Here is a 13,656-nt window from a genome sequence, read left to right on the forward strand (position 1 = left end):
TGGAACTATCTGGAATGAAAATTTCCACCTTGCTTTGCCTCTTAGACCACAGAATCTTAAACTCTGGATGGGGGACATTAAAAAAGAGTCTCTGGCAATGGGGCATTTGACTTATTTTGCATAGTCATCCTTGTGAATTTGCTGCTCTATGACTTCTGAGAGCTACTGACTAGCCCGGAGTCTCTCATTTTGATCCCACCCTCTGGTGACACCAATGTAGTCACAGGTAGTCCAGGGAACTAATGACTTGTACTTGAACATTACTATCAGCTGGGTGCCCAGCTCTCCTGAGCTCCCTTGTCATAATGTCTGCTGTCCGGACACTAGCTTATGGCTCAGAACAAGTTACTTAAGCCTTCAAATTACTCACATAGTAAATTGAACAATAACAAGCCAACTATAGAGTGGTTATGAGAAGTGGGAATAATGTATCTGAGACCCTTGGAACGGAGCCTGCCAGGGAGCAGTAGCTGTAAAAGTGGAGGTTAGCAGCAACGTTATCATTACTGTCATTTAAAGTCCTTGAGAAGTGCTGTTCTTGCCTGGGAAGGTGTGGGATTGGAGAAGAGTCATGCGAAGTGTGACCAAAATGACATGATGTGCTGGGGAAATTTAAAGGAGGAGATGGAAAGGCAATGGGGAAAATGTGGCCTTACAAGTTCTGAGAGACATCCTTGTTCTTCTTGAACAAATCTCATGCTGACACTTTGAGGTTGATGAAGCAAGTTACTGTTGCTCTAATATTATACAGGTAGGAACTGATAGGGGGGGGAGACCAAAGGCTTCCCCAAGGCCATTGGCTGCTAATCATCCAGGATTTTCCTTACAGGTATATGGGATCTTGTTTCATTTATTTATTTGGAGATATATGTTTTAGGGACATCTGGGGACATCCCCATGGATTTATCCATAGGATCCATAGAAGGCTAGGTACAGTTTCATCTGGGGTATGAGGCTTTGAGGATGTAGAATGCTTAGGAAAGCTGAGTAGGAGAAGTATCAGGATGGGTACATATATTCATTCCTTTAAGGACATATGAACAGATTTCCTCCAGATTCCACAGGCTGTTCCCCTCCCCCATACTGAAGGTTGTAGATAGTTCAGAATAAGGTTTCTCTCTTCTGCCCATGGGCTTTTCTGTGTTTACCTTTGAGGTGTGGTGTAATGGAGCCACATTTAGCCAAGTTCTTGCCAGACTGGTCTCGCAGAGTAAATGTTCACTATATTTACTTTACTTCCTGACATTAAAAGTAATCATGGAAGGTGGCTCTGTACTTTGGCCACTTTGAGAAGCCCAGGTAAAACCACAGAGGGCATCTCTGATTCTCTCAGAATGGCACAAGCATTCGACACACTCCATTCCAGGAAGAGGCCAGGACACCTAATGGACATTTCTGTTGGTTTAAGCATCTGACTCACATACTCCTCTGTACAGTTCTCAAGAAGTGGCAGACTGGAAAGGCTAGGGTAGGTTAGAAGAATCAGTAGGAACACTGGGCAGTTTTATCTAAAATACTTTATCCAAGAGATCTGGAACCCTCCAGTGCTTCCGTTAGAGAAGATCCCTCACATAGCTCTTCTTCTTTGATCAGGAGGAATAGTTGACCAAGCTCCAGGGAAGTCCTGTATGCCCTTATATGTGCAGGAAGATTGGTTCATTTTAGTTTCTGTTCCATGAATCGTTCAGGACCCATAATGACATGGTTCTCATGAGGGATTTGTTACAGAGTGTGCACAATGAGCTGATTATCATAAATGTCTCCTATGAAGGAGGACACAGGGACATCAGAATCACAGTCAGATAAAAATGGAAGAGTTCTTGGTCTTCCTGCCTTCTGTTAATCGAGGGATGCAAATCTCAACTTCAGAGGAACAGCCCCCTTCCTCTGGCAGATTCTGAGCTTTTTACACTTTCTCTTAATGCAATTGCCTGTTGACACCATATCTTAGCTTGGAACACCTATCGTCTTTCTGCTAATGTTTATCTGTTCCCTAAGGTGCAGATCTTGATGAGCCTTGCTTGCCATTTGATCCAGGACCTTGCCAACGGTTTCATATTTTCACATTTGAAATCTCATTCTGGGCCTCCTCTGCTCTTTCTAACTTTGGTCCTAGTGGTAGTTTACAATACCTTCTTAGAATTCTTTTTCATACTCTGCTTTGTCCTGTTTTAATCTGCTAAAGATGCTTGTATTGTGTTCTACCTCCCCAACAAAGAATCGATTATGCATTTTCTTAAAGACAGTCACCCATTTTCTTTCTCTGGTTGAATACTTGATCCCTAGGCTTCCTGAATGATTACAGACACACCCTGCCCAGTTTTCTGGTCTTATCTCCTTTCCGCTATCTTGGACAATATGCTGTTCTTCCAGCTCTTAGTTTGGTTTAAGAGTCCTATCTTTATGGCTTCATCTTCCTGATGTATATGTCATCCTAAGACTGTTCTTCCTGAAGACTCTCCCCAAGTCTTACCTATTCTAAGGCTCTACATGTGTGATTTACTCCTTGAATTTTGAGTAGCTTGAGGACTATCACTCTACATAACTTATCTTGGAACATCTTGCTGTCCCTTTACAGTGATTTGTTGCCCTGTTGCTCATGAAGTATTGGCTAAGTTGACTAGAAAGTATCTGATGAGTGTTCAGAGCCTCTATACTTCTGAGATCTCTCAAATTCCAAATTGCAAGGGAATTATGAAATAAGGAAGGAACATTTGACTCATTAAAACACACTCATTTCTTTATGCTCCTCATTCATAAAAGGAAAAACATCCCTCCCCACATCCCCACTATCCCATGAACCATGGGGTGTGGCATATTTTCATGCCATATTGCTCAAAATGGTCACAGGCTTTTTGCTCTGATACTTCATGCTGCATGTTTCTTTTGATAGACAAACAGAACACTTCTCAAAACGAGATTCTAACAGGGAGAATAGTCACTCATCTAAGGAGCTGCTGTATTCCTCCCTTCCAGAATTTCCTCCCCAGCATTGTCTCTCTCAAAGCATGAAACCACAGTGCTCCCCAAGTCAGGTGACTTTTCTGACTAACTCAGAAAAGTGTGACTTTTCCTTTTCGTATACCTTTTATAAACATGGTTTACCTTACACTTGGTCTTCATTCCTTCTCAAAGGACCCTTTCCTCACATGTGGCTGACCACCAACCAGTGCCAGCTGACCCCCTTTCTCTCTTCCATTCCTCTCCAGGAAACTATTGAAATTTATATCTTGCCTGCCCTAGTGTTTTTGTTGTTGTTTGCATGTTTGCTTGTTTTTATTGAAACTCTAATAAAATTGTCCTCTTTGAATGAGCTTTGGTTTCACCCAATTTTTGGAAAAACAAAACAAGCAACAACAAAACAAAACCCTGAGAACCTAAGAACTCTTAGTGTCCAAAGGTATGCTAAATCTAACATACTAACTCCTAAGAGGCAATGCATTAAAAGAGCAAGGCCTCCTTGTCTTCACTGAAAAGATTGTTAACCTTTCATAAATTTGGGGTCATGAAGTCATGTCACTACTTTATGGAGCTCAGGATACTTCCCTTCTACAGGAAAATTAAGAACTTAATGTCGAAAATCTAGTTGCCAGGCTATTTCTTAGAACTCATAAAATGGGTGTAAATTTACCCTATCTTCCATGTTTTATTTTATTCCTGATGTAAGACATTCTTATAATGCTATCTTTGGTTCAGTATGAATGATTCATAGGAAGGAGCTGTTTGACTAAAAGAAAATATGTTTAAAAAAGAGAAATCTATAGAGTGGGCGTAGGGACTCATGGCATGAGCTTTGGACTCATAAATTCATGGAATTAGACTTTTGATTAGTAGCTTATCAAGTCTCTACAAAGACAAGTGAAGTGGCCAAGTAGATGATGCAGCCTAATTATTTTGGCTGTTATGACAAAATATTTCACATTAGTAATTTTGAGGTGCCAAATTTTTGTTACAGTTCTGGGGGCTGGAAAATCCAAAATCAGGCAGTAGCAGTTATGGTGTCTGAGGAGGCTGAATCCCTACAGGTGCTCCCTCTGTGCATCTTCACAGTCAGAGGGGTAATGGGCTCCCAAGGACTCCTTGATAGAAGGATTAGACACTCTTCATGAGTTCATACCTTTGTTAGATACACTCCCTTTTCTCCAAAGGCTGCATCTCAATACAAACTAAGGGTGAGATTTCAACAAAAGCATTTTGGAAGGACACAAAAATTCATGAATTAACACCAATAAAATTGGGTTACCACTTCATGTGAAGGAATATTGTTAACAAACATCTCATGAGTCAAATTGATTAATAACTTGTCATTTGAAGTTCATTCATAACTTAAATGAACCTGAAGCAAATTATGCTAAAAGAAAACATGCCAACCTCATGAGAGTACAAACGATATGAATTGGTTAAATAACATTTTAAAAATAATAATAAAGTTAAATGTTTGATAGTGCATAGAAACTGCCAAGGAGGAGGGCATGGTTATGGTGGTGTGTGTGAGAGCCTTGTGCTGGTTAAAGATAGTAGAGACTTTGTGAAGGTAGACAGTGATACTGTTACTGATGAAGCCATGTTCACTTCCAGGAAAGGTGAAGATGCATGGTGGATTGAAACTATGTCAGCTTTGTGATTTTAGTAACAATTTTAAGGCTATGCAGGATATCTCCACTGGGGACTGGGCTTGGTCAAAGTTAAAAATTTCTATGAATCTATGATTATTTCAACATGAAATAATTTTTATATAGATAGAAACTTTATAAAGATTTTTTGTAAAGATGGAAAGTTCTTCATTATTTTAAAGGATGGTTTGCAATTGTAATCAGCTTGTGCCATCAGTTAGTATAGGACTGGTCTGTAGAGGGGATCTGTGGCTACTTATCAAGCAGCTGCTGTTTAGTGCTATGTAGATTCATGTGTTTGAATGTGTGGTCCCATGGGAGTGGCAATATTAGAAGGTGTGGTCTTGTTGGTGTTGGTGTAGACTTGTTGGAGGAAGTGTGTCACTGTGGGGGAAGGCTTTCATGTCTCCTATGCTCAAGCTCCACCCAGTGTGGAACACAGTCTCCTTTGGCTGCTTGGAGATCAAGGTGTAGAACTCTCATCTCCTTCTCCAGCACCATATCTTCCTGGATGCTCCCCACCGTGATGATAATGGACTAAACCTCTGAAACTGTAAGCTATCTCCATTTAAATTGTCTTCTTTAGAAGAGTTGCCTTGGTCATAGTGTTGCTTCATAGCAATAAGACCCCAACTAAGATGGCTGGTGTCTGTGGCACCCAGGTCCTTGGTTTCAATGTGAGGCTTTGCAGAGAAGCCGTTTACTTATCATAGAAATGGAAGATCAAGGTATAATAAGATCTCCATTAATCTTTTCTTCCCCCAGGTCTTTCCATCTCTGTCCTGATAAACAACCAGAATTTAGACATTCCTCCCCCTCCATCTGCCAATGTTGTTTCTCTTCAGACAAAAGTGAAAGAAGGACACATAGCTAACTGTGTTGTTCACCACAGCATGAGACTAGGCTCTGGGGTCAGATCTTGCAATTCTACCCCACCCCACCCTCACACGGTCTAAGACCTGTGCAGCAACCAGACTTGTGTGTCTACTCTCTATCTCTGACAGCATGAATACATCTGGTCACCTCATGAAGGGAGCATGTGACAGAATTCAGGCTTTCAGCTTTTGAAATATTATCTATGGGCTAATTATGTATCCTTAAGTCAAATTTTAAATTATTAAAAGACTCATTAGCATTAATTCTGACCTCTTTCCCCAAATGTGTTCATGTTTTATAATCCTTGTTTTAAAAGATTATCTGAAGTTATTACAAAATTATGTACTAATAAACAGTCTTTTCTTGTTTGCCATTTTTCCACAATAATATACATGTTTTTAAAGAATAAGTTCTTGACCTTAAAATTATGCTAATGTGATAAGAGCAATAATTCAATTGTAGCCTCTAATTCCTGTAAGGAGAAATATGAAGAGACCCTGGGTGCTACGTTTGTTTTCAGCTAATTATAATGTATTTGCTTTTCCATTAGTCCAATAATTTTTCTGTCAATTCAGAATTAAGCCATAAGGCACTGAATTGCATAAAGGCTTAGCATAAGAGACACACCCCATCATTTCTAGTCCTCTGATTTACAGCTCTTAAAAAGAACAACCAAAGGCTCTGTGTGCCCTTTCATATTTATATTCCATCATATAGTCACCTCAATAACTTATGCATTCTTAAGGAAGTCTACTTTGCAATTAACTCCAATCTCTTCTAACCCATCATCTCATCATGTCAAGAGGATTTGCACATAAAAACTTTATTAGCAACTTCAGTTCTAATTCTTCCTTATGTTTTCACCCTCACCCTGCCTAGTGATGTCTATTTGTCAGTGACAGGGTGGGGGTTGGGGTGGGGGGCACTTTTGAAAATGTCAGTTTCAAAAGAAAATCCACATTGGACCTGTAGCACATTTAGCAATTGGTCTTTGCACTGTGGGGCAGTACAATAAATATTGCCATATTTCAGCTGAGGCTGTGATGTGAGTCTTCATAGAACTAGAAGTGAACTCTCCCTGCTGTATAACACAGCATCTTAACTGTGTTTGGGAGGAATAGGCAAGTAGAAATGCTATTGCTTTTATTTAAAAAGAAAGAAAGAAAGCAAGAAAGCAAGAGAGAAAGAAAAGAAAAGAAAAGAAGAGAAAGAAAAGAAAACCATGAAAGCAAATGGTCATAGCCTATAACCTATTCCCACATCCTTAGTTACAATATAGAGGGATGCCTAGTTTCTTTCTAGGACTCTAAAGGACAAGGAGGTAAAAAAGGAGGAGGAGGACAAAGAGGAGAGGACCAGGATGTGGAGTTCAATCAAGACAAGAGGCATGGCAGCTCAGGGTTAAAACCTGGCTTACTGTACATGTTCTAGCTGGAGAAGCCTCTAAAACCTTCTCCTACATGCAGTGTGCCAATGTGGCAGAAGCCTGGCTGGGGAATTAACTTACCAACATCAGGGTCCATGGCTTGCACTCTGGTCAGCAGAGCCTTGGTGGCCGTGTTCTCATAGACACATGCAGTGTAGTGGTTGGAAGAAAACACAGGGGGGTTATCATTCACATCTTCCAGGAGCAGGAGGACACTGGAACTGCAGAAGCGGCCGCCTCCATCAGTGGCCCTGGCAATCAGGTTGTATACCGGGACCCTCTCTCGGTCCAACACGGCCAAGGTTTTTAACTCACCTGTGAAACGAGATAGCAGCATAGTTGGTCTGTCTCTTCAAAAATGGTCTTTTCATGGAAAAACAGAAAATCAATTGTACGAAAAATTCCAAATACAAGAAAAACCAAGGACATAAAGCCTAAGTGCCCTATAAATTGAAGAAATACAGAAAATTCAATTTTGTAGGCATCATGGAAAATATCACAGAATTTTAGATGCAATGGCAAAACAACTCCTTGACCTTCAAGTTAATTAATTCCTTTGCAAAATTTCCTGAGTTTTTTTTTCCCCCCTTTGGCAATGGAGGAGACTTTTATGGATGGATGGCTCCAGGTACATTGTTGTCCCTGGTGTTCATGGCCGATAGACCAGGAACACAATATCCTGTTTCTAAACAGGCCATTTTAATCCCATATTTTAGAGGGAAATAAAACCATCAAAACTGGCTGGCTTTCACAGAAAAATATTGAGGGCCCCTGTGATGATTAACATTGGTTGTCAATTTGACAGGTCCTACCTAGAATCCCATAGGAGTCACGGTTCTTGGAACAATTAAGAGGGATTATCTAAATCAGAGATTTCTCTGAGAGATTGTCTTGAATAGGCTGGCTGGGAAGCAAAAACCCATCTTAAATATGAGAGGCTCCATTCCCCATGCTGGAATCTTTGGACTCTGTAAATGGAAAGAGTCGGCTGAATTCTGGCGTTCATTTCTCTGTATTCTGACTGTGAAAGCTATGTCAAGCTCCTGCCATGTGACTGTCATTGTGATCCACTGGACCCTAGAGCTGAGAGCCAGGCTAAAGCCCTCCTTCTTTGCTTTGCCTTTCTTTTTCACAGAGCCTAAAAAAGTAACTAATGTAGGATTTAGCACCACAAGGATCAACCTTAGTAGACAAAACAACACAGGCCACACTGAGTCATTCAGCCCTCTTATTTAAAAAGTTCCAATTGGCTGTTCAGGAGGACATCCAAGACCCTGGATTGTCTGTTTAGAGATGCTGCCTCCTTCTTTCATGCTCTGCTTGACGTTCTCTTTCCTGAAACCTTCAGTGTCTTGCTTCAACTCTTAGAATTTTGCCTCAGTTTCCCATCTTATTTCCTCACAGTATCAGCTACATCTGTGATATTCCAATATGGCTTCCTTTGCACTTCTGGGCAGCCCTTTCACTGTTCCTTTCTTTATTATGGTTATAGGTTGCTTATCTTCCAATAGGGTCCAGAGAGCTAAGGAACATGTTTTCATGTAACTATATCCATGCTTCCTACTAGGATCCGTAAGTAAACCTCTGACTTTTGAAGATTTAGTTCATTGGTATGAACACAGAATGTGAAATATGCAAGCTATTCACTCTTTACACTTCATTTAAAAATTGTCACTAGATGAACCACCTAATCCACAACATGGAAATAACTTGCTGCCATACAAAACGACTTTTCCATCAGCTCTGGCCTTCAGTTCAGGCATCTGACTTCAGTTTACATAACCCTTTGCCTTATCATTTTTGTCTGATTATTCAAGGAAATTTGGGGCCTCATTGCCCCTTAAATAGGGAAGGAATGTTTAATAAAATCCAGACAACAGTGCTGTAACAATCAGAAGGGAACCAAAGGTATTTCATCATGAAGAAACTCTTCTTGCTAAGCATCAAACTTCAGTTTGCATGGCTACTAGCATTTGTGATGCAGCTCCTGTTCCACTGTTTGTGAGCCTGGCCATAACTCACAGAGATATGTATGGTCATTTAGTGCTCGTAATATGGGAAAGTAGATGGAAGGAAGGAAGAAAAGGAGGGGGAGGGGAAAAAGAAAGTTCCAACCCTAACCCAAATCAAGTTCCTGTGGCCCAGAGTGCCCACATCTGTATACTGTGAAGCGCTTATTTCTTAACATCTAGAGCAGAGTCTCATGTCAAGGCTCTAGCTAAGTAACTATCTATTCATGATGAGACTACATGAGTAGGTAAACGCTTACATGGATAAATAATGACATTTCCACAAAGAATAAATTTCACCTTACCACTTTCTGGATCTAGAAAAAATTCATTGTTTCCAGATCCATAGAGTGAGTATCGTATATCTCCATTGGATCCAATATCCGCATCCTTGGCACTGACCTTCAGGATGATTTTATTTGATGGAATGTCTTCAGGAAGTGATGCTGAATATGCAACCTGGGCAGAGGTCAGCAAGAGTAAGTCAATCATTACTACCTGCGGTACAATTTTAGAGATACTACTAAAGCACATTTGTTTAAGATTCATTCCTGTGGTTTAGCTTTTGCAGTTTTCCCCACTTGCCTCAGACCATATTGCAGTGTGTAATAAAACTTAGTCTATTCCTTGCCTTACCTTTTCTGTGCACATTCACTTACAGTATTTATGGTGCACTTATTGTATGTATCATGCATAGATGATATGGCTGGTAAGAAGACGGTGCTGTAGAAAGCCGATAACATTGCTGCATTGGGAAACTCAATGCTCATTCCACACTTACTGTGTCCATTTCTGTGCTGAGACCAAATAGGCCCCTGGGGCTATTTCCACCTCTTTAAGTAGTCCTGGGTAATATCTGGCTTTAGCATAAGAGATTAAATCTACATACATCATTTTTCTAAGCTACCGAACACAAATATTGTATATTGTCCTCTGGTCCACAGCTTAGGAAATACAGATGAACAGTTATTTAATTTTGGCAAGAAAAAAAAATGCTATCTCGTTCTTGTGTCAGCATTGTGTGTTTCTACAGTGATGGAAAGACTCTTCTGATGTAAATCCAACTCAGCAACAGTGCTGCCACTGACCGCTGTGTAATCTCTAAACAGGCTCGCAGTGTAGGGTTCATCTCTCTCATCCAGTGGTTTACAAAGATGGTGTGAGATCCTTTATGAACTCCTTAAAGGTTAGCTTTAAGTATCACCAGTTCTGTTTAATTGGAAGAGAGACATAGGGATTGGGCACATGGTCTTGCCAGCTATCTAGATTCCTTTCACATTTGGGACATTTTATCCCAGACTCTACTTCTTACCCTCTTATATTCAGTTGAAGACAAGAGCAGATATTAGCCTGGATTTAAGAAAACAATGTGCAATGGGTTTGAACTTAATCTTAGAGGGGTGAGTCAAGTTTTTAAACAGCAGTTTCATCCCCAAAGCTCACCTGATCACACACTGGGCTGTTGTCATTTACATCACTGACAGTCACTTCTACCATGGCCTGTGTGACAAAGAGTCCATCAGAGGCAGTGATATTGAGGAAGTAAATGTCTTGTTCCTCTCGATCCAGAGGCCTCTTCACATAGACCTTCCACTCACTCTGTACCATGCCCAAGGCAAACCGTCCTCGGGGGTTCCCTCCTGTGGTGGAAACAGAGCTTCTGAGAACTCACAGTGGGACACACATGTGAGAGTCCATATGGGGATATTCAAGTGCCCCTCACACTGTATCTTTATGATGCTGAAAAGGGCGGAGACTCCCTTAATTTCTCCTGCAAAAATGCATGCTATCTATATGTTCATCTTGTGTAGAAAGTAAAAGAATAAAATCTACAAGAGAATAAAATCCACAGAGAGAAGCTGGGATGATCTTTTGTTTAGTTTCCCTTAAAGATAATCAGATTCAAACTGTGAACCATCAATTGGTTCCTGGGATGATGCAATTGTCTTTCCACTCAGCCTCGAGAGAGGCTGTAATACACTGTAGTCCTTGTCACCAAGACAATTTCATTAGCTGCTGAGTTGATTATACAATCAAGACAAGGCAGCTAGTTCTGTTAAGGAATCTTTTAATGAATGCTTTATCATACTGCTGGGGACTTTCTCATGAGGATTGGAATTTGGGGGAGAAAAGTTTGTACCACAGAGGGCAAACCAATGGTATTAAATAGTCTTAACAAGGGGTCATTTAAGAAGCAGCTCAAAGAAACACAGTTGACATAATTAAGTCAAACTGAAGAGAGTGGCTGGTGAAAGTGGGTGGAAAGAAGACAAGATAGACAGGAATGGCCCAAACAGATTTCTTTTCCATTTCACGAATTTGGTGAACACTAGAGCATCTTGACACAGGCAGGAAGAGGGAAGAAGGACACTTGACATTTCATCCCTAAGAGGGAAATCATGTCAGCTCTGATGCCCAGAAAGGGTTGGCCAATGACAATAGACAGTAGTCAGATGCAAGAGTGAGGTGGCCCTTTATCTGGTACTCAGGATTATTTATCCTCTGCTCAAGGCCATTTTTCTAGACAGCAGGGCCACAGAGGCAGCCAGGACCACAAAATTTCCCTGCTTCACCACTACAGCTCAAGTTATAAAGGGGAAGATTGACAATAGGTGACACAACCGTGTAAGAGGCCATGACACAGAGAGCCCATTGCCTTGGGTTCCCCTAGGCGGAGTCCATATCTCCACCTTATGTAAATGCTAAAAGGCAAACAACCAAAAAAATATCCAACAAAGAACCTCTGCTGGGGTAACCTGAAGCTGATTATTTCACATTAGCCAATGAAACACACTTTGGGGAGCCTCCTGGAAGCCTCTGTCCCTCCTGCTGCTTCAGTGAGGCTCTGAACAGTCTGCAGCTGCACAATTCATGGATTTCCCTCTCCTCAAATAAACTGTTTACCATGCTAATGAGATGCTTGGTATGGTGGTGTACTCCTGTAATGCCAATAGTGTGAGACTGGGACAGGAAGGCCATAAGTCCAAAGCCAGACTGGGCCACATAATCAGTGCAGAACAAATGAAATGAATGTGCCCAAAATTATTTTCTAACACAATAAACAAAATATAAGGAAAAATATATTGCAAAGTGTTATTTCACTGTAAGGATGGCACTGGCTCTCTTTGTAACCCATTAAAAACAAACAAACAAGCATATGGTCCTAGAATTCTGAGTATTACCCTGGTTCCCCTTTATAACTTTTCAGTGTGAAGAAACCTCAGGACAAATCGCCCCAAGTCATATATAGAAGGCACACTTGTCCTCCAGAGCAATGATGCTCCCCCTTTCAGAGTTTTTTTCTAGTGTATGTAGACAGTTTTGGTTGTCACAGGACTGTGGTAGGTCTAAATGCTACTAGAATCAAGTGGTTGAGGAGCCAGGCATGGCTGTGAAATAACCTACAATATATAAAGATCTCCCTACCTACCAGAAGAGACACTTACCTGTCCCCAGGTGCTGGTGGTAGTGACCGAGAAACCTTGTCTCAGGAGGCTCTGGGTCCTCCCTGTAATATCACTTTCTGCCACCGCTGGCTAGAATCCAATTGTGCTTCAGTTGAATATTATTCGAGCACACACAAATTTAACCTCTCTATTAAATGCTTTCAATGTAGGCGAGCCTACACCATTCCTTTGTTACATAAAATGATTAATGTTCCTTTGTTAGTCTGAGGCAGCACAGCCAACTTGTGCTACATCAAGAGCAAAGCTTAAATCTAATTAAAATCAGTTGGTGGTTGACTCTGCTAATAGTAAGAGGAGTTTAAACTACACTGCACTCATTACTTTAGTGAAGCTGATGGGATGGTCCTTTGTATCATCTACTGGTACTTCAGAGACTATATAAAAATAATTAAGGCTGAGAACCAAATTATTGCAAGTACAAAAGGGTCCCGCAGAGTGTCTCCCCCCAAAAAAACTAAATACAAATAATTCAAATCCTTTCTTTATTCTTTTATTTTTGTCTCTCCTTACCCAGAAGCTCTATCTATGTCTTTAACTGCAGAAATACAATTTTTTTTTATGGAATAATATGGCAGCTTTCAGAGAAAGCACAAGATATATAAAAGTGAGAAATGTCATCAAGGGAGTAGCACCTTGAAAAACACAAAGAAGAATCTTGGGGAAGCGTGGCAACCTCAAGCTTTTGGTGTTTGCTCCAATACAGATCTGATTCTGCAGTGATTAATCAACTTTCCACTAACATACTTAAGCAGAATCTGTGTCCTAAGGGCATCCTAATTAATTCATTTCTCACACTGAATAATGTGGTTTTTCTAAGGAGAAAGCCACCTGACGACAAGTATTGATGAATTATTTAAAATCTTTTGACACATGGCTTATGCTCTGGCTCTGAAAGTCTCAGAATCAAGGTGTTGTCTCCCAGGTCCCAAGTGGTTCCTAGAAGGGACCTTTCTAGACTTCCAACCCTTCCTCCTTCATCGCTGAAAGTGTGTCATCCCAGAAAGCTGTTCCTGAACAGGGGAAGACCTTTCACTCTGTTGTGAATCTCGCAGTGTTCCAGAGCCGTGGTGACATTTTTGAGCACGCTTAGTGACCTTATTTGTTTATCTCAGGTTTTTTTTTTTCCTTTTGGTGAGCAGCTACTTACTATTGGGGGAGACAGAGAGAGGTGGCAAGGAAACAGGGCTGACAGCAGACATATCCTTCGATCCTCAGTTATAAATTTAGAATTCTCAGAAAAGGTCAAACTGAGATTTCTAATTTGC

The 13,656-nt window shown here is 40.8% G+C and overlaps 1 protein-coding gene across 3 annotated transcripts in view; it reads right to left on the reverse strand.

Annotated features, from left to right (window-relative positions):
- Fat3 (FAT atypical cadherin 3) overlaps positions 1 to 13,656 on the reverse strand; it is a 588,937-nt gene that overhangs the window by 69,141 nt on the left and 506,140 nt on the right. For all 3 annotated transcript variants that reach the window (XM_029481733.2, XM_029481732.2, XM_029481730.2), the window contains 3 exons: positions 10,368 to 10,564; positions 9,230 to 9,383; positions 6,997 to 7,230 (listed from right to left, as the gene is read on the reverse strand). In XM_029481733.2, the coding sequence (XP_029337593.1) occupies positions 6,997 to 7,230; positions 9,230 to 9,383; positions 10,368 to 10,564 (585 nt within the window). The remainder of the gene's footprint in view (positions 1 to 6,996; positions 7,231 to 9,229; positions 9,384 to 10,367; positions 10,565 to 13,656) is intronic.

The sequence above is a fragment of the Mus caroli genome, unplaced genomic scaffold (assembly GCF_978045245.1).
Source record: "Mus caroli unplaced genomic scaffold, Mus_caroli_1 scaffold_11, whole genome shotgun sequence".
Classification (NCBI taxonomy): domain Eukaryota; kingdom Metazoa; phylum Chordata; class Mammalia; order Rodentia; family Muridae; genus Mus; species Mus caroli.